The sequence below is a fragment of the Coturnix japonica genome, chromosome 17, assembly GCF_001577835.2.
Source record: "Coturnix japonica isolate 7356 chromosome 17, Coturnix japonica 2.1, whole genome shotgun sequence".
In the NCBI taxonomy this organism is placed as follows: domain Eukaryota; kingdom Metazoa; phylum Chordata; class Aves; order Galliformes; family Phasianidae; genus Coturnix; species Coturnix japonica.
Genome location: NC_029532.1, coordinates 1036687 through 1062811, shown reverse-complemented (window position 1 = coordinate 1062811; position 26125 = coordinate 1036687). Strand labels below are relative to the sequence as shown.

Here is a 26125-nt window from a genome sequence, read left to right as displayed (position 1 = left end):
AGGAACGGTCAGGATGACTGGACATTACATCCTAACAGTCCTAAAGGCACTCGAAGAGGAAGCAGCAAAGCCGCTAAATGGGGCAGTATCTGAAGCCTGAAGAAGGCAGACAGGTGTGATTGCCATTTGAAGGGCTCCAGACTTTAGGAAAAGGGGTTGGGTTCATCAAGATGCACAAGGTAAGAAGGCCTAGGAAAAGTGAGCAGCTTCAATGTGACCTTTAGTGTGGCATTTGGAGATGTACCACTAGCACAGAGTGCATGGGATTCATTCAGTGACCAACAGTGTTGTAGAGTGGCACATAGGGTAAGGACAGGGACAGCAGGGGACTGGCAGAAGAGCGTGGAGGTCTGGTATGGTTTGTGTACCTGTAGGTGGGTGACAGGGCTCTCAAGAAGCTGGTGAGGGTCTGAACCTTCCTACAGCACAGCCAAAGATCTGCTGAGGCTGCCAGGGGAAAAGAAAGCAACACGTCACTCCTGAAAGATTTTAGGGAAAAAAATAATCATTAGAGGCAGAAATAAGGAAACACAGTTCCCCATACTGCAATGCTGGGATGGCAGGAGAACAGAGATGGGCACAAACAGAAGGCTCTGACCATCTCCTCCTGTTGCCCAAGCACAGGAATCACTCTGTCCCTTATCAGAGCTTCCTTCCTATGCAGAACCCATAGTGGCACACGCACAGTTCTCTATTCCCTACACTTGTGTTTCTCTACAGGTTTTTTAATTCCTCCTCTTTTTTGAGGCTGTTTATTTCTTTTCTTTAAACAACCTTTAAAGCAAGGCAGCTACAAGCTCACCACGTTCCTCCCAGTTCCACCATCTCCCGCTCCAAGGCTCACATAGCAACCATTTATATGACATGTTAACCACACAGATGACAGATGGAGTATTAAGAGCACTCAATCTAAACCACCTTCCTCCCTCCCCGTTCTCAAGGGGCTCCACCATAACCTTTTACTTAACAGTGCTCAAACTCGCACTCAGAAGGAGCTCATGTTACGGAGGCACAGAGCTGAATGAGCTCCTGGGCAGAGCACTGCAGGGTTAGCACCAGCTCAGAGCAGCAGTGCAAGGCTTTGGCCAGCCAGGGCTTAAAGGACTCCATGGACCGAGGCTCCCCCAGCTTCACTGGGGCTCTGTCTCCCCTGAAGATGAAGCAGAGCAGCAGAGCTCATCCCACAGAGGTCGGTGTATGGCAGCAGCTCTGCTGCATGGCACAGACCATGCTCCCATTGGCTTCTATTTTTGGGAGCTATCAGGTGGCACTTTGTAAATCAACCTCATCAACAAAACGCGGATCGGCTGAATGGAAACTGGGATGGTGCCATATGAGCACAGCTACGAGGGAAGGGAGAGCTCACATGGATGGCAAAGGCACCACCAGCACCACTCAGAGTGCCCAGAGTCCTCCCATCCAAACCACTATCAGAGTGCCTTACCTACAAGCTGGGTGATGCACCAGGGCATATCTACACACATCCACACCGACACCAAAGCACTTCTCATTGCTCTAAGCTACGTTTGTGTTTTTTCAGTTATAATTTGTTTTCTCTATTAACTGCTCCCTTCCAAAAAACCCAGCTCGGTTACAGCTCCCTACCTACGCTTCCACACAGCAATTGCTCCATCCAGATTCTTTTTACAAGCCATCCAGGCCAAGCAGCCTCTTTACAAAAGCAGAAGGGAAGCAAACAAGGAGCAGAGCAGCACGGAGCATCCAGCCCTGAGCTGAGAGCTGCTGGTTGGGCTGTGTGAGGGTGGGAGCCAAGCACTAAGAGATGGTTCAGTGGAAAGGAAAACAAACGATGCTGGAACTCCTACTAGTTCAGCTGGCAACCCAGTTTACATCAGAGCACCGCAGCAATGCTAGCACTACCAAATGCTGCATTTTATGGGGCTTGTAAAACGTCCCTTCATTCAGAAAAAGAAAATTCCATGCACCTGTCACTGACCTCATCATGACAGCACTGCTGTTGGCTTCCCCAAAAGCATTTACCAATGTGAAAAGTGAGCTGTGCCACGCTTTTACAGACACCAAACCAGAGCAAGAAGCACAAGTTATCATCACTGACTGCATTCCAAGGGTGCAGGCAGCTCCACGGCACAGCTCACTCCTTTGGAGGGCAGAGCAGGGGAAGCCTGGCTGCACACAGAGCTCTATGAGCTGTGTTTACTACAAAGTGCTTCTCAAGTTGAACTGGGAAGTGCCCAACAAAGATGGGTGCAGGGAGAGGCAGTGCCTTGGGGTGAGCCCAGAGAGCCAGCAAGGATCTTCAGGCAGCTCTGTGCTCTGCAAGGCTCGCTATTTACTGCTACAGCTCTACAAGATAAAGTTTAACTTCTTGCACATGGAGATTAAACGTTAATTAACTCAAGTGTTCCAGCAAAATACCTAACATGACTGCAGACAGTTCAGAGAGCATCCCTGCTTACCACAATGTATTCCAAGCAATCCGACCAAATGGTCTGTTTACAAACAAAGCAAAACGAAGGACACTGAGGAAGATCTGGCAGCGTTTTGCAGCCATGGAGAGGCAGCACGGCAAGGCCTGGTGGAATCTTATACAAGACAAACCAGAAAGAGCAGATCACAACAGTAATAAGAGTGGGGAAGGCAGGGAGGGGGAGGAAAAGCTGCACGTCCCGGGATTGTTTGAGGCAATGAGAAATATGAGAAATCATGAGCAAAATCAAATGTATGAGAGGCAAAGAGAGGAGCCCATTTACCCCTTTTCTGTACAGGACTGAAATTAAAACCAGCAAATTGAAACTGAGGGAATGAAATTCCACAACACACACGTTACACCTCCGGGATGCAATGCCACAATGCAGGACTCATTGGGTACAACACGGGTAGTGGATCTCTGCAGTAAGAACAACTGTGGTTCCATCAGCACGGCAACAGGTGAGGTTTGCTGGCTGCCAGCCCTCACCCAGGCAGGTATAAGCAAACCCATAATTAAGGCCAGCAGAGCTCAGTGCTGCAGCCCAGCTCCTGTATTTCCCTGTGCCGTGGTTGGAGCTCTGTCTGTGCAGCCTTCAGCAGCTCCTTGCTAAGAAAGCAGCACCATCCACTCCTTATTTAACAGGACAAACCCACAGCCGCGTCGTGCTCCGCGGCACACAAAGAGCGGATGGAATTTCAGCCAAACTATTAAATAAAAACCCACGGAGCAGAGAGCAGCCCTGCACGGCTCCGGGTGGGAACGGGGCTGTTGGGGAAAGTCCTCGGCACCTGAAACAAAGGGGTTTTACCAGGGAAGCAATCACACTGATCAGGAGCCGCCGCTGCCGGAAAGCCCCGCGATTAACCCCAGCCAGGACGCGGAGCTGCAGCACCCGGTGCGTGCCAAGAAGGCGACGGGGCCGATAGAACACCGGGCAACACCGGGGAGGCACGGAGCCCCAGCCCCCAAACCTTCCTGCGGGCACAACGGCCATAAACTCGACGCAGGCTCCGCGAATCCCCCGCAGCCACGGAAGTTGAGCGGAGCTCAGCGCCAGCTCCGCCCGCACAGCGCAAAGAGCTTCGGCTCCCAGCGCCTCCCAGCACGGAGCGCCGGGTCGGAGCGGGGCCGAGGTTCCGCTGCGAAGACCCCACGTGCCGCCCACCCACCTGGCTCGCCCGTGGGCTGCCGAGCTCGGGCAGTGCCCGCAATGTGTGTCCTGTGCCCCACGGCCGCAGCCGGCCCGTCCCGCCGACATTCCTCGGCGCTCTCCAGCAGCACGATGTGTTCAAACTCCACTAACTCCTCCCCGCTCCCTCCCTCCCTCCTCGCACACACGGACGGGCCCAAGAGATGGATGGCCCTGCCTCTATCAGCGCGGTTCCTATAGCGACTGCCGGCCCAGCAGATGGGGCTGGGAGCTGTTTGCAGATCTGCCTCCTCGGATTCCTCCGCTCTTCCCTGTTCCTCTGGCCCCTCCTCGCTCCAGCGCTCTCCCCAGGGGCTGCTCTGCTGGCACTCGGCCCGGGCTCAGCCTGGAGGAAGGCCAAGCTTTGAATTCATTTAGTAAAACCACAACATAAAGCAGCTCTCCTGCTCAGGAAGCAGGGCCCGTGTAGTCTCAGAGGCAGGCCAGGCCCGGCCCTGCGCTGCCAGCTTGCACCTTCTTGTTTAACACGGACAGGAAAAAGCAAAGACACTGTCACTGCTACACACTTGAAATCCTTCACCAGCCCTGGCTGCCCGTGGGGGAAGGTAGAAAGCAAAGGTGGAACTCATCACTATTAAACACAAGTGACAGGGGGGCCACAGAGCTCCTGAGTCACCTGGAGGTTTGTTTGCTGTTGGAGTCTGTCCTGGAAGGAGGGCACAGCAATAAGAGAAAGGCAAGAGGGACATTCAGCACAGAGCACAGCCCTGCTGCTCCCCTGGGGCTGGCATCCCACACAGCAAGGCTGGCAGATCCTTTATTTGCCTCCTTTTCTTTTAGGAAATACAGCAAGAAAGAGATAACGTGTCTTGGTGCATCAATTAACCCAGGTGATGGGACAGCCACTAGGGCTCACTCAGTTTGGAGCAGTACATGACCAGCAATAGCTGGAGAAACACAGACATGAGACACCTCTGTGCACGGGGAGCCCTACCCTAAATGGGTGCAACTGATTCAGATCAAACACACAGAATCCACCCTTCTGCCACTATAAGGATGTCTGCCCCATCAGCACAGCATGGACCAAGCTGGGACCAACATGATCCCTGCTTGATGGGCAGCAATGAGCAGAGGGCAGCTCTGGGAGTGCAGAGCAAATAATCCAAGACAGGCCCCAATAGGAGCATCACAAAGCAGACAGCCATCACAAAGCAGACAGCCATCACAAAGCAGACAGCCATCACAAAGCAGACAGCCATCACAAAGCAGACAGCCATCANTCACAAAGCAGACAGCCATCACAAAGCAGACAGCCATCACAAAGCAGACAGCCATCACAAAGCAGACAGCCATCACAAAGCAGACAGCCATCACAGCAGCAACATTAACAGTCCAGCAAAACACCCCCGGCTCCCCCACAGCGCTGGGAGGAGCAAGGACCAGCGACTTGCAGCACTGCCGGAGGCACAAAGCACTGCTAAGAAATCTGCTGAGCTGGCACTTGGACTCACTCGCCTCGAGCACAGCAACAGCCTCTCTGCTGGATGCCCTCTGAAATGTAACGTTATCCCACCGTGTATGTTCGCTAATCAATCCTATGCATAGAGCAAAGCAGAGAGCGGTGCTTTTTCCACTGGAATGAGCCCAAATATGCACGATAACAGATCCCACTCAAAGCTATTACAAACTCGAGCATTTCAGCGAGCTCTGCATCTCGCATCGCAGAGGGAGCATACTTCTGCCATGGCATCATCGGCTCTCAAACTGTGTATTTGAGAGGCTTCCTAATGACCTCATACAGCACATGTGACCGGTAAGTCATCTTTCTCAAAGGACTAGAAATAACATCAACAGACCCTGCTTTGCTTTTGCACAGAACTGCTTTCTGCAGCACGAGCGGGTTTGCAAACTGCAAAAGAAGCAGAACCAGCACCAGGCCGGGCCTCCAATAAGTTGCATTTGGCTTCAGCAAAGATCAGACCGAGGAGCAGATACTGACATTCCACATGCAAGTTTAGACACCAACATGTTTAATCCACCATGGCACAGTCTGGCACTTTCAGAGGTGCCCGTGTGGGATCTCACAGCCCGGAATCATTTAATGAGCATTAGTGGAAGAGATTAAAAGTGCTTTCAAAATGATTTATAAAAATAACACTTTGAAAGTACCGATAATTATTTGCAACTTGGGCAGGTTTCAGCAAATTTAAGAGCAGCTTTTGCTTCTGGTGCTTAAAAACAACATCGATAGTTCAGAGAGTCCAAGCAGCAAAGCAGAGATATGAAATTTGCAGCTGGTGAACTGGAGCAACGTGCACCAAAATCAAGAAGCTTCCTTGGCTGCAGCAGTGAAAGGCCATTGGTACTAATGGAAAAGCAACTTAATGAGCAGCTGGAGGCAGACTGACAGCACTGAACAACCCAGCAGGTCCCTCTTTATGGTGCACAAAGCTCCCGAGGAAGGAAAGCCACACAACAAAGGAGGGACTCCTCCTCCTCCTCCCTAGCCCCCAAACCGCTCTCACTTGGAGCTGTGATGCTATCAGTTCAGTTTCTACCAGCAGCACCTAGCAGCCTTCTGTTTGCTCTATTTGTAAGCACATTCCTCAGCTGTTACGTTGTTCTGGGCCGTCTCAAAGATGGGAACAAGCGCAGAAAGAAGGCAAGTTGTGCTGACTTACACCTGCAGGTCAGAACAAGCACAGCGAGATCAGCTTCGCTGTAGTTGTACTGAGAAAGGCCCAGCAAAGACGTCACCCAAAGAATAAACCCCTGGCACACAGCAGAGCTCAGCACAGACTGAGTAAACACTTTCCCTCGGCCATCTGCGCCAACTGAACCGTCAGAAAGGAGCAGAGAAAAAACATGATCTGCAATCAGCCATCCCTCCCTATCCCTGGACACCAGACCTGCCCAGGCGGGACATCTCCAGCCTTGCACAGTGAGCCACGTGCCCTCCAGCATCCCGCAGCAGCACGCTGAGCACTGCTCACACACGTTCTTCCCTGTTACAGCCTGCTGCTCTTTCTGCCCTCCAGCTCTGCAGTGAGTTTGGAGCAAGGAGGAACGCACAAGAGAAATGATGGTGGAGCTGCACAGCTCCTACCTCACCTCCAGCAATACTTCTCTACATCTGCTGCTCTCTCCCAGATGTCACCCACGTTAATCTCTGTTGTGCAGGTTGCACCAGGAAGACCAACATTTGAGTGTGTATTCCAGACCTGGAACAGCTGACAAGCTGCCTTCACTGGAGCTTTTTTCCCCAAGAAAGAGAAGCAGAGAGGCCCAGAAAACCACAAGCACAGACTAAGCCTCAGCAAAGAGCAACAGCACGTGGGATGCTTTTCCCTGCAGGGAACATGGAGCCAGCAGAACTGAAGGGGCTGTGCACAGCTCCTGGCAGCACCGCCACTGCTTTTACAGCACAGACCCCCGTAACACTGGTCAGAACAAGGGCTGTCAGGCAAAACCAGCCTCTTGCTGATGTGTTTGTAGCTGTTGTTCCAGGACCCTCCAGCCACATGACCCCAAACCTGCCCTCTGCACAAGCCAGCATGCAGACAGCAGCTGACAACAGCAGTGGCCACATTGCTGCAATTCCTCAGAGAGGACCACCACCTTCAGACCACCAGGAGGTCACAGGATCCAGCACTCCCAGCCCTTTTCACTGCCTGGTATGCAAGCAAAAGGCCTAGGAAGGCTCCCAGTGAGCAGCTTAGATGGGCTGGGACACCAAATGGGTCTCGCCACATGGCATAAGGCAGAGATTGGAACCATGCACAGCACTCAAACAGGACCACCACACACAGCCCCAGCCAGTGCACAGCAGAACGGCCCCATCTCAGTCCAGCAGCAGAGGCTCAGTTTGTTTTCACCCCCAGCACCCATCCCCTTCAGAGCCAGGCATCCCAGCCCAAAGCAGCACAGCAATGTTGCAATCCCCAGCTTTGTGCAAAGAAAGAGGCCCAGCCCAGATGACACTGGAGGCCCCTGCTCTGGCCTCGCTGTGTGCCCACATCACCTTTCTGAGGCTTGTGGCATTTCAGGATGCAAGCTTATTTCTCAGATGTCGAGAGCCATCCTGCTCCCATTAGCACCCAGGCCGCAATGGGTGGCTCAGAGGGGTGCTCCAGCAGGAAGGCTCAACTCATGACCCCGTGTTTTTCTGAAAGGAACACAGACTCTGGGGAAAAACACTCCCCTCCCACTGCGAGGGGCTGGGAAGGGCAGATGAAAGGCAACAACATGCCTTGTGTATGGGTGGCCTCAGCCTGGGCTCACAGCTGGCCCACGCGGATCCCACGTGTGGCCCCAGGGCAGGGAATGGTCACAGTGCCATCCTGTGCCAAGCCTTCATCCCATCCGGGCACATCCCATAACTGATGCTGTGTGGAAAACACTCTTATGCCCCTCTGAGCAATGGGACGTGTCCTGCAAGCACTGCTTCATCTGCAACAGCCCATGCAAACACAAGGAAACCACCTCACACAGGATTTGGTAGAAAAAGCTCTAGGATCAGCTCATATTTCCAATGCTAGCGCTGAAAAGACAGGAGGATTCAGATACATTACACACTATTAGACCTAGTGGGACATTTCCTAACAGTTCACTGAAACGTTTTGAAACCTGCAGGATGAGGTAATCCAAACCTAAACCCACACTGCAGGGTGGTGCAGTAGGTGCAGCTCAAAGAAAAGCAAACAAAAGCTGATCCAGCACAGCACCTTGTGCCATGCCCGGGCATTTTCAAGTCTGAACCAGACAAAGCCATGGCTGAGACCATCACATGCTGGAGATGGTCCCACCTCCATCCAGGTTGGGTTGAACACCTCCAGGTGTCCTCTCCACCCAGGGTTCCCAATTTCTGTGATAGAGATTATGCAGAATTGTTGCCAACACTTGCAGGAAAGATTCATGCTGAGTTTCTCCAAAGAGATCTTTCCATGTTGTACTAAAGCCCGGTTGATGAGGACGACACAAGGTCTATCTGTGTGCTGGCAGGGATGGTGGTACCCCAGTTTCTGTGCTGTGATGCACTGCAGAGGTCTCAGGCAGGGTCAGCACATTGCGTCAGCCTGCCCTTACACTAATTAGCACCCTCCATAAGAGATTTCTTCTTGGCAATTAACTTCAGCTATGTACTCAAACACAAAAGCTTACAGGACTTCCAGAACACAAGCAAGAAGCCAGGCAGCCAGCAGATCTCAAGAAGCTTGCAGCAGTTTTGAAAGAAATCCTTCCCCACTCAGTTCATGCTCTGGGGACGTCTCAGAAGTACGGCTGCTATTCATTGTCCTTCCAGCACTGGGATGAGGTCAAAAAACACCACTGCTAATCACAGAGAATCAGCCCTCGGGGTGAAGGAGCATGTCTGCACAAGGCAGCAGTAACACAGATGGACAATGAAACCTAAAGGACGGCAACCACCACCAGATGATACAGGCAGAACATGCCCCGATCCCCATCCTTCAAGCAAAAGGAAAGCTGAAAAGCCATTGTGCTCTGCAAGCCTTGTCTCTGTATTTGCACTCTCCTGCAGCTTTCCATTACTGACGGGTGGGACATTTTTACACCTTAAAGGCTATTCCCAGAGAAACTCAACTCGCTTTTCATTTTCACTGCGTCAATTCATCTGGTTGGAAGAAAATACCCCACCCTATTCTTCTGGCTTCCAAATTGCAGCTGGCAGGCTCAGGATGTACGACAGTCCTGGGGAAGGAGTACAATGGTTGACTTCATCCCTCCCTCTCCTTGTCTTCTCACCCTCTCCTTCATCCTCCATGGTATGAAGCCAGCACCACCCTGTCATCCCCTGACAGGAACAAATTCATTTCAGGTTCAACCAGCACCTGGAGCTCTGTGCTGCACAGCATTACAGTCAGATCTGGGCACTGTACCCGAGCATCAAGAGAGGAAAGTCAGCTCAGGTCAGGAGAGCATCATCTGCGCCAGGAGCTCATCCAGGCAAACACCCAGAGAGCTGCTGCACGAGGAGCAGACAGGCCCCGAGTCCAAATTTTGGTACAACTCCACCCAGTTCAATGCCTTGCTCACGCATTCTGTGAGCATTAGCTCTGAGAGGGCTGCAGCTTTAGCAGCTCCACAGACACAACAAGGTGTAGGCAGCACTGCTCAGGGCACAGACCATCACATCCAGCCCCAGGGGAGCAGCCAGCCTGGGCACCAACCTGAGAGAGCCCATCCAGGAGCAACACACGGACAGACCTCAGGTTTAGGACTGGAAGTTTCCCTGCATAGGTGTGATGCTATAATAGAATGATAATAGCAGGGTGGCAAAGTCTTCAGCTACAGCAAATGAGAATGAGCCCAAATGCAGCAGATACAAAAACAAAGGAAAAGAGCTGCTTACGTTTGGAAGGCCTCAGGTATGCAGGGATCTCCATCCAGAGCTGCCCTCACCTCCACCGCCAACCCTTAAATGAGGGCTGGGAAGGGGTGGATCCTGGCTTCATCCCTTGCAGTCATTCAGGTGCATTGCACACAGCTGAGCTCCCCTGGGTTGGCCCTGCCTTCCCACCAGGTGCTCCATCACTGCTTCAAGCCATGACTTAACATTTCTGCTACAACAGCCTAATTTCCTCTTTTCCTTTTTAGAAAAAAGTGGCTCCCCTCATCTCCTATTTCCATCACCAATATCAGTAACACCCTCCCAAAAAAAATATCAAACAGCTTTGAATATGTAATTCCTTGATTTGGAAGAAGAAATCATGTCAGGCCCAGAGAGGCCCCTCAATCAGAAAGGTGCCTTCCCACCTTGCCTGGTAGAACAGCTTGTGCTTAAAGCTCCCAGCATTCAAACTCAGCTTGTTCCCATCTGCTGGCAGCACACACCACCACCATCACCTCACAACAGCTTTGCAGAAGTCACAACGTTCTTCAACTATGGCTACGGTGATTTTGGAAGAAAAGGCTTTTCTATGAAGGACACCTTCAACCATCAAGAGAAATGGAAAACACAGTCCCTTCTGCAAGGGACAGAGACGTGTGGGATCCTCTGTAGCAGAACACTGCCATTAAGTTTTCACTGTTGAGTAAGTTCTGATGCATTAGCTGTAAAAATACCATCAATCCTACACAAATTCCTTTGCGGATGCCAGCAGAAAAACGTCTGTGGAATTAATGCAGATGAGAGCCTTCCCTTGCTTGGGCTTATCCCAGCACCACACGCACTAAAGAGAGAAACAGAGCTAAGATGAAACACTTCCTTGCTCTCTCCTGCTGCTGTCCAAACAACAGGACCCAGCACTCAAGAGCATCCCTTGGCACTCTGTGTATTCAGACAGCTCTTTTTGGAGCACAAAGCTGCTCTGAGACGGATGCTTTCGTAGTCTCTGGTGTTTTGTATGTGCCATGAGGACACTGGGCATGTGACTTGTGTGTTAAAACTTTCTGGCTCACCAGTCTAAGTTCAGATTCTTTCCCTGCAAAACACACTGCATGATCTCATCTGCAAGCAATCAGCCTGAGAAATCAGCTTGTTAAAGGAAGCTTCTAGGAAAGCAGAGATGTCTCGGGAGAATTTGGGGGGGGCCTACACAGTTCTAACCAGTTTGTTAAACCCCAGCTGCTCTGCTCCCCATTGGGGTCACACAACCAGGCAGCCATTTTTCCTCCCACACAATGGCAGGCAGTGAGACAGGGACAGCCTGCCAGCACCGAACTGCAGCATCACTTCTCTCCATGGATCTATGCACACTCTCATTTTAAGCAAGCACTCGTAGAGCATAAAAGAAGCCTCAGAGCTGCAAGTTGAACATCATCTGGAAAAGGAACCCATTAAAGAGGGAACAGCAGTAACATGGATGTGTTTTCTGTGCTTCTGTGTTCTGGACCTGCATATGAGCATTTCCCCACAGTCATCACACGAGGCCTTGGAGGGTGGAGAAGCAGCACAGCAGCCGAATCCCACCTTTCTCTCCTGGTTGGTCCCTGCCAGGGCAGCTGCACTGTGCTCCTGAAGAAGCTGCAGTGCTATCACAGCAGCATCACACTCACGCCTGCAAACTCGGAGCTGCAGCCTGACATCCATCACTTCCACCACAGCCAACCCACCCCACATCAGCTGCTCCCAGCAGCAGCCCCCAGTCAGCCCTTTTTATGCTGGTTGGCCATTAAGGACTTTGGAAGGTTGTCTTTAAAATTCTTGGATAGAAATCACCCTCCAGTGTTCAACAGAGCATACAGGAAGGGGAAAAAATAAAGTCAGCTTGTCTCTAACAAGAGATCATGAGGAATCCTTGGCTCTGCTCAGCGAGGGATTATTCCAAGGGAAGTGATTATTCACTACTTCCAGCACCTATTTGCAGTTCAACTTGCAAAAGTAACTGTTATGAAACAAGCAGAATGAAGAGATCAGAGTGGAAAGGCAACATGCATTCGTTACCACAAGAGCAGGGCATCAAGGTAAGCACACTGCGCCCTCTCTCCATTTCCCTTCACCAAAGCTACTTGTTAACTCCCAGTAGGATCACACTTTAACCACAAGAACCACCCTGACCCCAACCCAGCCCCATGAGAAGCACTGAGGGGCTCTGCAGGAGGGCAGAACCACAGTGCAACCCTTTGGTCAACGATGGCCCCTTTGGCTCCAAGTGACTCAACCTCACACCGATTTGAAGGACTGCCCTAAAGAAGCTCTTTGCCTCGTGGTTTTTAAAGGCCCGTAGCTCTGTTTGAGAGCAAACATTCTGGTTACACAGAGCATTATGAGAGAAAAAGCTTCCTTCAAGCTCTCTATGCCTTAGCCAAGTTCCTCACTTTATAGGATGAAGAGCAAACACATCCTTCAACCGCTGAAAGCAAAGTACATCACTCAGGTAGAGCTGCCCAGGTCCCTGTAAACCACCTCAAGGCAGGAAACGGGGAGAGGAAATAACCACGAGCTCAGCTGCTCTATCCCGTGGTGCAGCTTCCCAAGTAAATCACAAGGAAAAGAAGAAAACGGGACTTCTTTTTCCAACACAGGCCATTCAGAGGAATAGGTGAGAGCTCAGCACTTGACTCTGAAGCATCCCAAAGCATTGCATCTTTCAGCCTCAGCTAAATATAGGAAGCAGTCAAAAAGCCAACCTATTGGTACAACGCACCTTTCCCTTTCTGCCTCCAGCAAAGGTCCCAGAGTTCTGCTTTATTGCATTTACTTTCCTCTCCTCTTCCCTTTAGGCTTAATGCTGACACACTGCAGCCACAGGCACTATTTTATCTGTACCCACAAGGAGCCCCATGCTGGAGGAGCTCACAGCCCGGAGAATAAAGGCCGGGCATGGAGCCATGGGCACCCATTGCACCACGAGGAGCAGGGCGAGCACAACCAGCAAACTCATATTGAGCATCACACAGAGGGGCAAACAAAAGCAGAGCTCTCACACAGCAACCTACTAAAAGAAGAAAGAACAACAACAACAGCGAGGCTTGGATTCTCCTTCCTAAAGAGAGAAACAAAGTGTTCAAAAAAGAAACTTAGAAGCACAGCCAGCAGCCGAGTTGTGTGATGTGAGGGTTAACGAGCAGCCCCGGCCCGGCCTCACCCGGGACCCCTGGATCCCCCCCGGCCCGACACAGGCCCCGCAGCGCAGCCGGAGCAGCCGGGCCGGGAGGGGCGGAGCGGCCGCCGAGGGCAGCGCCTCCCCCGGTGCCGGTGGGACCGAGCGGCCGCGTTTACCTGAGAGCCGAGCGGCGGCGGGCGGAGAACGGCATCACGGACGGGACGGGCGGGACACGGCGGGGGAGGCGGCCTCGTGGTTCTTAAAGCGACCGCTGCCGGGCCGAGGGGATCCCGGCCGAGCTGGGCCCGTGCCGTGTGTCCTTGTGGGCTGACACCGCAGGGATGGGCCGGGTACCCGCTGTGCCCCTCGGAGCTGACAGGGTGGTTCTCCTCCCCTCTGCTCTGCCCTGGTGTGATGGTGTCTGGAGTATTGAGTCCAGTTCTGGGCCCCTCGGTTCAAAAGGGACAGGGAACTGCTTGAGAGAGCTCAGCACGGAGCCACCGAGATGCTTAAGGGAGCAGAGCATCTCCCTGACCACTAAAGGCTGCCTGGTACTCTGTGTATCACGGGGCAGGATGGGCTCTTTAATGCAAGCAGAGGCATGGACCCAGCAGTGGCTTCACCTTGTCCATTGCTTTCCTGGTTATTCATCATTTCCTTTTGTCTTCTCACAGTCATATTTGCAGCAGCCTCTTCATGTTCTTTCAGATAGACATCACAGCACAGAGCACCACACTACAAAAGGCACGGTAATATTTTCTCCACTACGCTCCTGAGACATCATCAGTCCGACAGGCTGGATTAGAGCGAGCCAGAGGGTGAATAATGTGTCTAATGAAAGCAGCTGTGTTTATAATGCCCATGGCATGTCTCTGCATGTAGCAGCATCGCTACCCCTCGTGCCCCAGCCTTGGGCAGAACCAAACAGCTGCTGCAGCGCTCTTGGTAGTGCCAGAGAGTGTCCTGATAGTGTTCTGTCCAGGGCAGCAGGAAGAGAGCTGAGGGGCTCTAAGAGCCCTGGGTAAGGAGAGGTAGGAAAAGGACTGGAAATGTATGGACCAGGAAGGCCATGGAGCTGGGCTGCAGGGGGCTGTCCTGCAGAAGAAGCAGCTCCCAGGAGCCTCAAGGCTAGGAATGCAAACACAGGACTGAGTCCTGGCATGCTCCAGATACAGATCCTGCCTGGGTGCGCTGCTCTGAGACTGCGCACAGCCACGTCATCCCTCCCCAGTCCCACACAGTCCATCCTGCAGGCTGTCACACCCCCTGTGAACTCAGCTGGAGCTGGTGCTTGTAGCTCTGAACAGCCGTGGTGATGTGCATGGCTGGGAGCTGCTGCAGCTGGGCTGTGCAGCAGGGATGTGCACTGCTGGCAGCATCCTTCAGCTTGCAGCCAGGATGGGCCCTGTCCTTATCACAGATAGAACCTGGGGGCCATGACGTGGGATGCTAGACTGCACACAGCAGACCAAGAGTGTGACATTCTTGTTGTATTTAGCTCATTCAAGTCACCAGGTCTGCAATGAATTTACAGTGGTTGCCCAGGGTTAGGTTGCTGACAGTTGGCTGGAGGTGGTCCCTGTTATATCTGCATTGCTGTACATCCCAGCTCTCCACCCTGTGCCATGTGGAATGAGGAAACACTGCATGTCAGGCTTGGCGATGGGGATGTTGTATTTAAGGGCTCTCTGTCTCCATTCTGCTGGGTCACACCCCACGCACAGATTCAGTTTCCCACCAAACCAGCTGTAAAAGGCACTGAGCGCATCCTCAGCATCTCCTACACCGCTACGCTCCGGTGTTCTCCGGTCCGGGACCCCTTGGGAATGGTGCTGAGCTTGTGTCTCTGCTGCCCTCTCGTGAGAGCTCACCGCGTTTACACCGAGCTCTGCAGGATCTCACCCCGTTCCCCACCGCTGCTGAACCACCTTTTCATTTTCAACAGCCTTTAGAATTCCAACACTATGCAAAACTCCACATTCGGTCCCTCCCTGTGATCGCACATCTTCCCCTCCGTGTCCCAAAGGATGGGGGGCTGCTGCCATCACATTCACATTCACGATGCCCCTGACCAGTCTGTGAACCCACATTACAGAGCCACAAAGCATTCTACATTCCCAGTAACCCCATGATAAACATGGAAACAGTGAAAGTGCAGGTCAGAAGGGCCCTCTGGTGATCTCTGGCTCAACTTCCCCTTCTAACAGCTCTTTCCCATCACCTCCCTTGGTTTGCTTTAGTGACGGCCCAGCTCTTTCCCAACCCATCTCAGCCCCATGCTGCAGCTCTTGTGACCCAGCTCCATGAACCCTCTCCCTGTGCTGGCACCAGCACGTCTGTGCTCCAGCGCCGCTGTGGCTCCGACCCCCTCCCTGTTTCTTGCTGGTTGGGTGGTTTTATTTCCCCAGGACGGTCAGCAGATCTGGGCACACAACAGCACAGCAAACCTTAGCTCAGAAGTTTGGGTTGATGCACACTGTGAAGGTCTGATCCTGACAGCTTTATTCCTACAGAAGGGAGAAAAGCTCACGTTGTGCGCTCTTATAACTCCCAGAGCTGAGCTGTGACCTGTGAGAACTGACAGCACATTACAGCATGCAAACAGAGGCACACAGAGGGGTTACATGGCAGCCACAGGAAGGTTAGTGCAGTACAGACCCAACGCAGCCTTTTGTTACAGCTCCTGGCAACACGATCAGTCTCAAATCAGTCACAAATCACAGCATCAATCATGAAATATCCCAAGTTGGAAGGGAACCATCAGGATCATCGGGTCCAATTCCCAGCTCAGCTCAGCACTGAAACGTGCACAGTCCTCCCTGCAGCCCTGGGCTGCCTTCAGTGCCTCCCCGGCCACCAGCAGCTCCGTGTCACCATCCAGAGTCCTTGTGTCCCTCGGAGGAGTGCAGCAGGTCACGGTGCAGCTGGCAGCGCTGCAGCAGTGATGGGCAGGAGCAGGCCTGCTCCTCATTGCAGCTCAGTGCTCTGCATGGGATAAACCAGCCAGGCATTGCATACAGAAGGCGTGCAGCTGTCTTCCAGCTTGTTGTGGCACATCCATGGTTTGCATGAGGGGTTGGTGCCCATAAGCTGATGAGAGAGTGATTGCCAGGGCCTCTGGAGCAGCTCTGTCTTCTTTGGAGCAGTTCTCTGCAGCTCCAAGCCGTGCAGCCCTGAGCTGTGCATGCAGCACGCAGGGCTGCTCCTGAGGAACCTTTCCCCCTGCCAGTCCTTCTTGCTCAGGCTCCTCAATCAGCACCTGCAGGAGGATGATGCCAACACACACCAGCAGCCACCTCTTGGCTGGGTCTTTCTTCGGGCGCGGTAAATACTTTCTCACCCGTGCTGGGTACAGCACCCTCCTGGCTTTCCTGCTGCATTTAGTTGGAAGGCCTGGAGGTCTCCTGGCAGCTGGGATGGCAAGCAGAGCTCTGGGCACACCGTCAGAATGGTTTTTCAGCAGAGCAGTGCAGAAAAGGTTCTCTCCCTTGTGAGGCATCACGTCCTCAGCCTGCAGGGGAAGCTCTGAAAGCTGGGAGAACTGCATGGAAAAAAAACCTCTCTGCCCAAAGATGGTTTTAATTCAAACAGCAGCCCGACAAAATAATATCAATAAAAATAGTGCTAATAACAACAGTGCTTTTATTCTTTCTCGTTAAAGCAGAGCCCCGGAGCTGAACTCTTGGGGTGATTTATGTGTCTGTATGGGAAGCTGTTCTTGGATTTCTCTCCCCGCTCCTACCTGTGCTATAAATACCCACCTGTGTGAGGATGATGATGAGTGAAGGTGCCGTGGGAGGAGCTGGGCTGATTCACAGCTGCCCAGGGATGACTCTGCCCCAGCACCCCATACCTGCCCGCAGGCATACACTGCTATGTAAGAGTGTGCTCCTTCCCAGTTCCGCTCCCTGCATTACAGCTGTCTATCACAAGGCTTCCCCTCGAGATATTTTGATGCTTCTCAGAGTGTAACCTTCATTAAAATCCACATATCTGCTATAAAGAGCAGGAATGGAGCCCGAGGGCAGGTAAACTCTGCTGCCTTCCCAATCCATCCATACATGGCTGGGAGACCCCAGATTCTGTTACAATCCCGTGCAATCTCAGCACTATGCCCCAGGAAACCTCAGCACTTGCTCTGGCAAGCTCCATCCCAGGTATGCCCAGAAAAGGAAGAAAACCACTGCTTGTGTTCGAATTCCTTGTGCCTTATATGCTGACTAAACAGAGCCTGAAAGGGCTGAGTGCCCACAAACCTGCTGGAGAGGCCTCCAGCTCTCTCTGGGATCTTTGTAAAGTCACAAGATTTAGCTGCTGACTTCATAGAATCATGGAACATCTTGGGTTGGAAGGGACATCAAGGATCATGGAGTTCCAGCCCCCCTACCACAGGAAGGGCCATTGTATGGGAAACTGGTAATCACAGCCTGAACCTCTGATTGATCAGCTGGGGCAAGTGTGGGGTCAGCTGTGGGAGCACAGGTGAGAGTAATGGAGCTGTGCTCCTGGAAGGAGTGGAGATTGACTCCATCTCTTCTAGACTGGGGCTGACCACCACTAAGGCAGCATTGGTGGCAGGTGGACGGTTGGGTTGGATGACATTAGGGGTCGTCTCCCATCTTAATGATTCTGTGACTGTAGCTCCACCACAAAGCAGCAGCAAAGGGCACAAACTCAAAGTTTAAAACCACTCTTTGATGTTCCCCCTTGCCTTTTGCACTCCCTGATATCGCCTTCTTTACCCTTCCTGGAAGAACAAAATGATGGTCAGCTTCAAGTCACAAGACAAGCAACTTCTGCTCTTTCTCCCTTGTAAATCACTGTGACAGAGACTCCACTGGGGTAAGATGGCTCTTCCTTCAGCTCTGATGGCTGAATCTACACTCAGCATCCTAACCAGGCATCCGCCTCCCACGGCTGGTGCAAAATCCCTCCAGCTAAACCATGCAAATGCTTCTGACAAAGCACACAGCGGGAACATTTATCACATGCAGATGCTGCAGCTTTGCCCTGTGGTGCCTGAGCCCTTGGGACAACCCCAGTCCCTGCACGCGAATGAGTCAGGATGGGATTAGCAGTGCATCCTCCCACTCACAGTGCACAGGCTTCGGGCCAGCTCGGCACGCAAAGTGCCACCAAATGCACCCGAGTGTAAGGTGTGCAGTGATGTTAAATGCCAAAATCAAACATTTGGTGTCACATTTTAATTCCCTTCATCCCAGCCAGTGCCACATCCAAGCCAGTGCGTATCCCCTTGTCCATCAGAGTGTGTCAGTACAGGTGCTGACCACCCACATGTGTCAGTGAGGTTCCCCATTTCACATCCAACCCACCCCACCAGCACAGCTCAGCCCCCAGCGTGAGGACGTGAGTAATAACACGGACTCAAAACATTGAGACCCAGGAATAGAAGGCTCTGCCTGTTGGGACAGGTCTTCTTCCTATTGGCAACCATAATTACCCATTAGCTTATTATCATTTGAGCGAGATGCCCCAAGGATTTATTTATAACTCTCAGGTTGTCTTGTCCAAGCAGGTCACTGAATACTTCTCAGATGAGAACTAAGATGAATCAGCACTGCAAGAAGCCCACCAGGTGCAAGGAGGTGGAAAAGCAATTTCTATTGAACTGCATCCAGAGTTGAACTTCATCCATCATCTCCAGGCCAGAGAACCAATGCATTTCACCAATGGGCCTCCAAAAAATGAGTATTGGATGCATCAGGAGCAGCATTCAGAAGTGGGGGTGATGGATCTTTGGCATGAGCATGGAACACAAAAAGGTTTGGAGTGGATCCTGGGACTAACAGAGCTGGTGTGGAGCAGCTTTTGGATATTGAGCCCAGGGCACCAGTGGAGCTGAGGACTCTGGGTTACATCAGGCCAAGGCACTCTGCAGTACTCAGTATGTTTTGACCTCAAAACATCCAAAAACTGCAGTGCTGTTTGTGCACAGCGATTTGCAGGGAGGGGCAGAAACTCTCCTTACATCATCTCAAATAGTTGGGACAGACCCAGGGTCTGAGGCACGCGCCCTTTTTTGTATTGGAAAGATAAGCAACAATCTGGAAGCCAAGGAGCAGCTCACCCTCAAAACAAAAGCTCAGAACACTTTCCAAGCCCCCAGAGGCACCCAGAGAGGAGGCAGGGTGAAGAAAGCCCATGACTCAGAAACCTTCATCCCACAGGTTGGAAATGCATGAAGTCATCTCAGGAAGAACGAAGCACTTTGCACTGACGAGTCAGAAACAACCCATGGTGGTAATGCCAAACTGGGCCAGGTCAGGGGGCTCTGGGAGGAACACGTGGTGTCTTTTTGGTTTCAGCCTCAGAAAATCTGCTGTGGATTGAGAGCTGTGTTGGGAAAATGTGGAACATGGCATCAATATCTCCTGCTCCTCAGGTACCTGCACACAGCCCTCACTGCTGATTTGGACAAGGAGCTTAAGAGGAAAGCCATTACAGGAACCAGAGGAGGGCACAGGCAGAGGTGAAACCTGAGGTCAGAGTGCTGGGCTGGGGAAATCCCAGCTCTGACTTACTCAGACTTTCTCTGGATGTGTAATGATAGAATCCCAGCCTGAGGGATATCACAGGAAGCTCAATAAGCTCAGCGTGGCATCCCTGAGAACCCGGCACGGAGCTGCCAGCAGCTCATCACTGCAATCTCAGCAGGAGGAGGAAGAGCAGATTGTCCTGGGAGCCCTTGGCTGCTTTCCCATTGCCCCAGCCTGGCTAATCACAGATGCAGGTGCCTGAAATTTTGGGCCTAAACCCAGCTATTTTAGCATCCCACATGTACTCACTGCAGAGGAGCACTGTTAGACTGGAGTGATCCCAATGAAGAGCAAGCATTGCAAGTCAGACCAGCTGCGTGCTGGGTGGGACAGAGCTGAGGGGCCATCAGCAGGCACCAAGGGGAGGCAGAAGCCAAGCAAACAGCAGCTTGTGAACCCACAGACTCCAAGCACTTCTAACCCATTGTCCTCCATCCCCCCCTGGTGCAGCTGTTCTGCTCAGCCCATCTGGGAACTTTGCTGCAGCACTTCCCTGCAGTGTAACCTCATCCATCCTCTTTGGAGTTGACCCCACACCCTGCACAAGGAGAATGTGCAGAGCTCAGCCCGGCTCCCTGCCTTTCTTTTGCATACATGAAAGCTCTTATCTCATTTCTCCCAACACTCCTCAGACCTGCAGGTGTGTTGGCACACACAGTGCAGCCCAGGCTCTGTCCTGACAGGGTGCCCTGATGAGGTCCTGCATTCCTTCTCTCCTGCTGTGCACCACTCAGTGTACAGACCTGTGCTCCAGGCTGATGTCACGGATCTGCTGCAGCTCCTGGATGAACCATCACAGCCACAGACACTGGGCAGTGAGGGTGAGGTCCCTCAGGGTGACACTGGGCTGTGCACAATGCAGGAGGAGCAGGTGGCCCAGCATAGCCAGCACGATGCTGCAATGTGTTGGTTTGGCACTGCATCACCTCTGTGTCATCATCCCACAGCAAAATGAACACAAACAGGGAGGATTCAGCCTCATCAGCCAGCACCTGCCCACGGAGGCAGCTCAGGGCAGGCTGTGGTGGATGGAGCCAGCTCAAGTGAGCTCCTTTTTAGGAACCCTTCATCACAAACTCCTTTTCCTGAAGGCAGCTGAGCCCACGCAGAACGGGTACGTGCACCCACTTCCTTGGGCTGGAGCCAGGCCGTGTTACTGGAGAAATGCAGGGGAAACCCCAACCACCTCCCAGGGCCTGGAGAACAGGGAAGAGGATGTGGACATCAGTGGGATAGGTGAACCTGAAAACCCCAGCCACACACACCTGGAATGGATCACTTCTGGATGGGGAAGAGGCCAGGAAGAAATGGAAGGCTCTGCAGCCACATGCTGGGGGGCACCATGAGTGATGCCCAACCCATTGAGCTGCCCACAGTCTGTGCTGCTCCCATCCCTGGGCATCCTGGAGCCAAGCTGCTTTGGAAGATAAAGGGAGCGTGTGTACCTGAAGCCACATTTTGGTCACATATGGGAGAAGTACTTTCAAATTAATTTATTCAAGATAGTTTGGATTTATTCCTGACAGTAACTCCAGAAGCAGAAGTTTGTGATGGAAGTCTTTGGAGACCAACAATTAGAAAGAGGCAAATCAAACAACCAGTGCAGACATCCACAGGATTACGGACGTGATCGTTCACAGCAAACTGTAGAAGAGGACCCGGGCACAAAACCAAAACCTGGAGAAGCAATGCCACGAATGCTCCACCTGCTCACAACAAAGACCTGCTGCTCCCGAGGTACCTCCAGGCAATGTGCCCCCACTGGGTCTCAGTGGCAAAGAACATCTACAGGGCCCAGCATTCCTGCTGCCCCGTACCCACACAGCCCAAACAGTCTTTTCCAGTGCGTGCTGCCCAACAGACACCAGCTGCTATTTTGGGCTTTCTAGATAAGGAGCGTGGTGAGCTGCACCCAGCAGCAAAAAGCAGAAGAGCTCCCAGTGAAGGCTGCAGCCCTGGACACAGTGAGATGCGGCTCCATGTGCTGCTGAGACAGAGAACCCAAATGGGTGATGGTTTCTTCCTTCACTTGGTACTGCACAGCGTCTGTCCTCATTCTAATGGCTGCATGAGTAACAAACAAAGTGTCTCTAATTGCTGTGGGGCTGTCACTGGCCATGCTGCACTCTGCAAACACAGGGAACACCCAGAGGAGAGGAGTGGTTGTGCTGCAGAGCTGGGCTGCCACCCCCTGCCCTGACCAGCAGCCCCAAGGCAGCCACTGAGCTGCTCTGCCCTCACACACTCCTCACAAGGCTGTAAATCCTGAGAACGGGACATGTCTCTGCATAGAATCCCTACAGCAGGTTGACTTTGGCCACAACCTGCTTGCAGCCCAGCCTGGAGAACTCCTTGCCGCCTGTAGTGTAGTAGCTGAGCTGGCTGGCCAACCTCTCGACGTGGCTCTGCTCGGGGTACAGCCCTTCCCTCCTCATCTCCTCCAGGAAGCAGTCTATGACGTGACTCCTCTCCAGGAGAACAAAGGGGACGATGTCTGCTGCCTTCCACAGTGGGTGGGTATGGGCCAGCACAGGCTGGATGACATTCAGCAGCTCCTCAGCTCCGCTCTGCTGCTGCAGGAGCTCAGCAGATGCATTCTGGATGACAAACTTGGTGATTTCACCACCCCCAATGTTGCTTATCAAAATGTAGATGGCATTGAGGAACTCATTGGTTTGGTTGGGTTCGAAGAACCGGCTGAGAGCATCCAGCAGGACCGGAGACATGAGTTCAACCTCATCCAGAATGAACAGCGGTATCTTCTCCTCTATTTCAGCTCTCGTGACCATGTCAGAAATCTTTTTAGACAAGTCTGTCTCGCAGGTGAGAGGAGCCACGCCGCTGGGGCAGTGGTGCATGACAAAGTACTGCAGCACAAAGTCATTGTCCATGACGGAGCGAAAATGCTTGGCCAGCAACCAGCCAACGTGACTCTTCCCCACTCCTGTGGGGCCATTTAATGAGAGGACCAGCGGCTTGTTATGGATGTGGGTAGCGAGATAGTCCTTCAGCAGCTGCATAATACTTTCCACAGCCAGCTTCTGCCCAAACACCTCCCGGTGCATTGTTTTCTCTAAGCCATCCAGGTCGTATTTCTGGAGGTTGTCATCCAGGTTCTCTATGGCGTTGAGGATCTGGAAGAAGATGATGACGATGAGCAGCAGGAGGCAGCGTTTGGCGTTGCTCTTCTCCTCCGCTGGGAGGTACCGCTTTGTTTTGTCGGGGTACAGAACTACACGAGATTTCCTTCTCTTCTTTTTCCTCCTGGGTTTGCTCATGGCCCACTCCTCCACCGATGTATCAAAGGTGAAGTACTGGGAGGTCTTGAAGCCAGACTGGCTGAAGAAGGACTTGGAGGAGCCGTACAGACCAGACCTGTTCAGGGAAAACTGCCTCTGGAGCAGCCGCGTGTGGACGGGCTCGGATGACTTTTCCTGGGGGAGCTCGAAGTGCAGACGGCTTTTCTTCTGCACCCGGTAGCGCTGCTTGAGGCGGATGATTGCCCTCAAGGGAGAAGAAATAAAGGAGATCTTCTTGGAAGCTACAGGGATCTCAGTGTCAGGCACTTCGTCCCCTTCGCTCTCAGAGCAAGACGCCTCTCCCTTCACATCAGCCTTGGCACAGAGCAGCTCTCCTTCCCCATCGCTGTCTGAGCAGCACATCTGTCCTTCCACGTGGCCATCAGCATAAGGGCCTTCTCCTTTTGCACTGCTTTCAGCATAGGAAACCTCTTCTGCTGCATTCCCCATGGCAGCGGGAGGTTCTCCATCCACCTCAGCACAGGACACCTCTCCTTCTGCATCGCCCTCAGCACAGGATGCCTCTCCTCCCACATCCTCCATGGCGGCGGGTGCTTCTCCATCCACCTCTGCACTGAGCAGCTCTCCATCCATCTCGCTCAGTTCTTACAGCCCACTCACATCCTCTTCTTTCTAAAGCAAAAAAGGACAATGCAAAATCAACCTTCGTAAGAGCAGGATGTGATTGACAGCAGCCAAACGAGGCCGATAGGAACGACCCCACACAGCCATCGGGGTGTCCAAACAGGGATCTCTGCATACAGTATCAGCCGTACACCAAGGGATGGGGAAGGCAGCCCCGGAGTAAGGGCACTGTTGGATGGGGCGGGCAGCAGGATGTGACCCCACACTGTTTCCTTAGCACCTGCCAAACACAAGCAGCACAACACCACCACACCCCTCCATAAGGAAACAGTCACAGTGCATAGATAGGTCACGGAAAGCTCTACCAGCCGCCCCGTGGAGGGGGGCTCTACGGGAGCACAGCGGCTCCGCCACCCCCCGCCCTTCCCCACCCGGAGCCACGCAGAGCAGCGCGGGCAGCCCCCAAAGTGAGGAGGGGGAAACGCGTGTCCGGAGCTCACCCGGCGAGCAGGGAGGGATGGGAGCACGGCGGGGAGCTCAGAGCGACGTCCGGCCGAGCCGACCTCCAGCCGCGCGGTGCCGGCTCCGTCCCCGCCCGGCGCTGCCCGCAGCCCGTGTCACGGTGGGAGGGCACTTCCCCGGCGCTGACGCACGGGGATGGAGGCTGCGGTGACAGCGGCGGGGCAGGAAGCGGGGCCGGACGGGGCGAACACAGCACGCAGCCCCGGCACCGGGCGGTGCGATGTGAGCGGAGCGCTGCCGGCACGTCGGCGGGGCTCACGTCGGGGCTGCTGTGCCCGAACCCGGCGCCCGGTGACCTCCATTAGCCCCGAGCGTTAATTGCTCACCTTGCGCGGCCGTGCCCCGCACCGAACCAGCCGGGCGAGATTCCTGCACGCAGCGCGGCGGGAGGGATGGCGGCCACGCCGGGTCCCCACGCTGTCCCCGTGTCACCCCGGCACCGGGGCGGTGCTCTCCGGTGCCATTCACTTCTATCACCCAGGCACCGCCAGCCCTAAGTGTCTGGAAGCAACCCCAGGCCCTGCTCTGACAGCTGAGACCCCAACAGCACATCCACCATCCCATAGCAGGGCATGGCTCACCCTCTGGATGACGGGGGGGTGCTGGGACCAAAGCCCACCTGCAGAACCCCAGGACACGGAGAGCCACTGGGCAGGGGTACAACAGGACAGCAGGGTGGGAGAAGTGGTGATGGGAAGGGGAACCACTGGGAAACCCCAAAGGTTCCCCTGGGCTGAACAACCACCTGCATCTGAAGCTGAGAGCGTGTGGGGGAAGTGCAGAGCAAGAGGGGAAGGGGGACAGGCAGAAGGGATGGGAGCAGAGGTTACAGCTCTGGTTACACCTGAATCCCCGTGTCACCCCAACCCTGTGCCACCATCCCCGTGCTACCAACACCACCTCGCCATCCTCACTGCTGTGCCATCCCCATCCCGTGCAGCTGAGCACACCCCAGAACCTCACCACATCCCATAGCATGCAGCTGCTCCCCACCTCCCTATGCACCTCATGGAAGCAACAGTGACACAAAGCTCCAAACGCGGCCATTTCCCACCCGGCCCCATCCGCTCACTGACCGTGGGGTCTCTCGGTGCGTCCCCTGGGTGCTGCCACCCCAGCCCAGCGCTGCGCTGCCCTCACGGTGCCGGGAGGAAATGGCGAGGAGGAGTGGCCCTGCACCACTTCCTCGTCCCGAACGCAGCTGCCTGGTGTGATGATTCTGATGGGGCTGGGGGACATCAGCATCACATCAAGGTCCCCTCCAGAGCAGCCCTGAATGCACTTTGTGGGCTGCAGCCCTCATGGACAAGGCATTTTGGGAGATAAACTGGGGTTTTGCAATAGGAGAGCTCCTCCCCAGCAGCACTTTGTGTGGATGCATGCCATAAAAATAATGCAGAAGCAATGATCCCTTGTTAAAAGCAGCTAAAAGAGCAAGAAGCTGCCACATCCAGCTGAAGGTAGTGCAATGTGGGGGTGTGCAATGGGATGGGGTTCTGTGCAACGGGGCTGTGTGTGCAGCAGGGTGGCACTGCAGGGAGCATGCAGGTGCAACAAGGTGGGGGTGTATGGATGGGGGGCAGGCTGTGCAATGGGGGTGCATGGCATGGGAGTGTGCAATGGTGGGGGGCACACACATGCAGGAAAGGCTGTGTGAGGTTGGGGGAAGCATGCATGTGCTTTCAGGCAGTGCAATGATGGGGGAGACACATACTGGGGGAGAGATCACATGCATACAAGGGATGCTGCAGGGGAGCAGTGCCCTGGGCCACCCTCTTCCCCCCATCCTGAAGCCCCCCACTCACCTCAGGCCTCCTGGAGCCCTGCAGTCCCCATCGGGGCCCCCTGGGAGGACGCAGCCAGGAGCAGCAGCTGCGGGCGCCGCACAGCCCTTCCTGCAGGGCCAGGAATGCAAATCCTGCTCAACGCCTCCTCTCCTGTGGCTCAGCCCCACTGGGCCCCCCCGGGAAGAAAAGGGATGAGAAAACCCAGGGGAGGCTTTGGGGCACCCATCCCTGCAGGCACCGAGACCAGGGGGTACCCAGCGTGTTGGC

At 53.7% G+C, this 26125-nt stretch overlaps 2 protein-coding genes across 9 annotated transcripts in view; both read right to left on the bottom strand.

The window, feature by feature from the left end:
• LOC107321607 (discoidin domain-containing receptor 2-like) overlaps positions 1 to 13412 on the bottom strand; it is a 33786-nt gene extending 20374 nt beyond the window's left edge. For 2 of the 5 annotated variants that reach the window (XM_015878664.2, XM_015878659.2), the window contains exon 1: positions 3622 to 3779. The gene's annotated coding sequence lies outside the window, so the exon portion shown is untranslated. Of the gene's footprint in view, positions 1 to 368; positions 448 to 3621; positions 3780 to 3819; positions 3896 to 13284 lie in introns of those variants that run through there. The other 3 variants (XM_015878660.2, XM_015878661.2, XM_015878662.2) reach the window with 3 other exon arrangements.
• Positions 13413 to 21143: 7731 nt separating this feature from the next.
• On the bottom strand, positions 21144 to 25259 carry TOR4A (torsin family 4 member A). Of its 4 annotated transcripts, none has more exons than XM_015878678.2 (2): positions 25148 to 25259; positions 21144 to 23597 (listed from the first exon to the last, which is right to left on the bottom strand). In XM_015878678.2, exon 2 carries the CDS (start codon positions 23556 to 23558, stop codon positions 21963 to 21965), a length of 1596 nt encoding a protein of 531 aa, XP_015734164.1. In that variant the 5' UTR covers positions 23559 to 23597; positions 25148 to 25259; the 3' UTR covers positions 21144 to 21962. The 4 variants fall into 4 exon arrangements, with proteins under 4 accessions (XP_015734164.1, XP_015734167.1, XP_015734163.1 ...); XM_015878681.2 differs by lacking the exon at positions 25148 to 25259 and adding an exon at positions 24398 to 24506; XM_015878677.2 differs by lacking the exon at positions 25148 to 25259 and adding an exon at positions 24050 to 24178.
• Between the last annotated feature and the right edge of the window lie 866 nt (positions 25260 to 26125).

Bases quoted from the DNA above. Each gene is read 5' to 3' on its own strand.
- TOR4A (XM_015878678.2), bottom strand. From the start codon at position 23,558: ATGGATGGAGAGCTGCTCAGTGCAGAGGTGGATGGAGAAGCACCCGCC.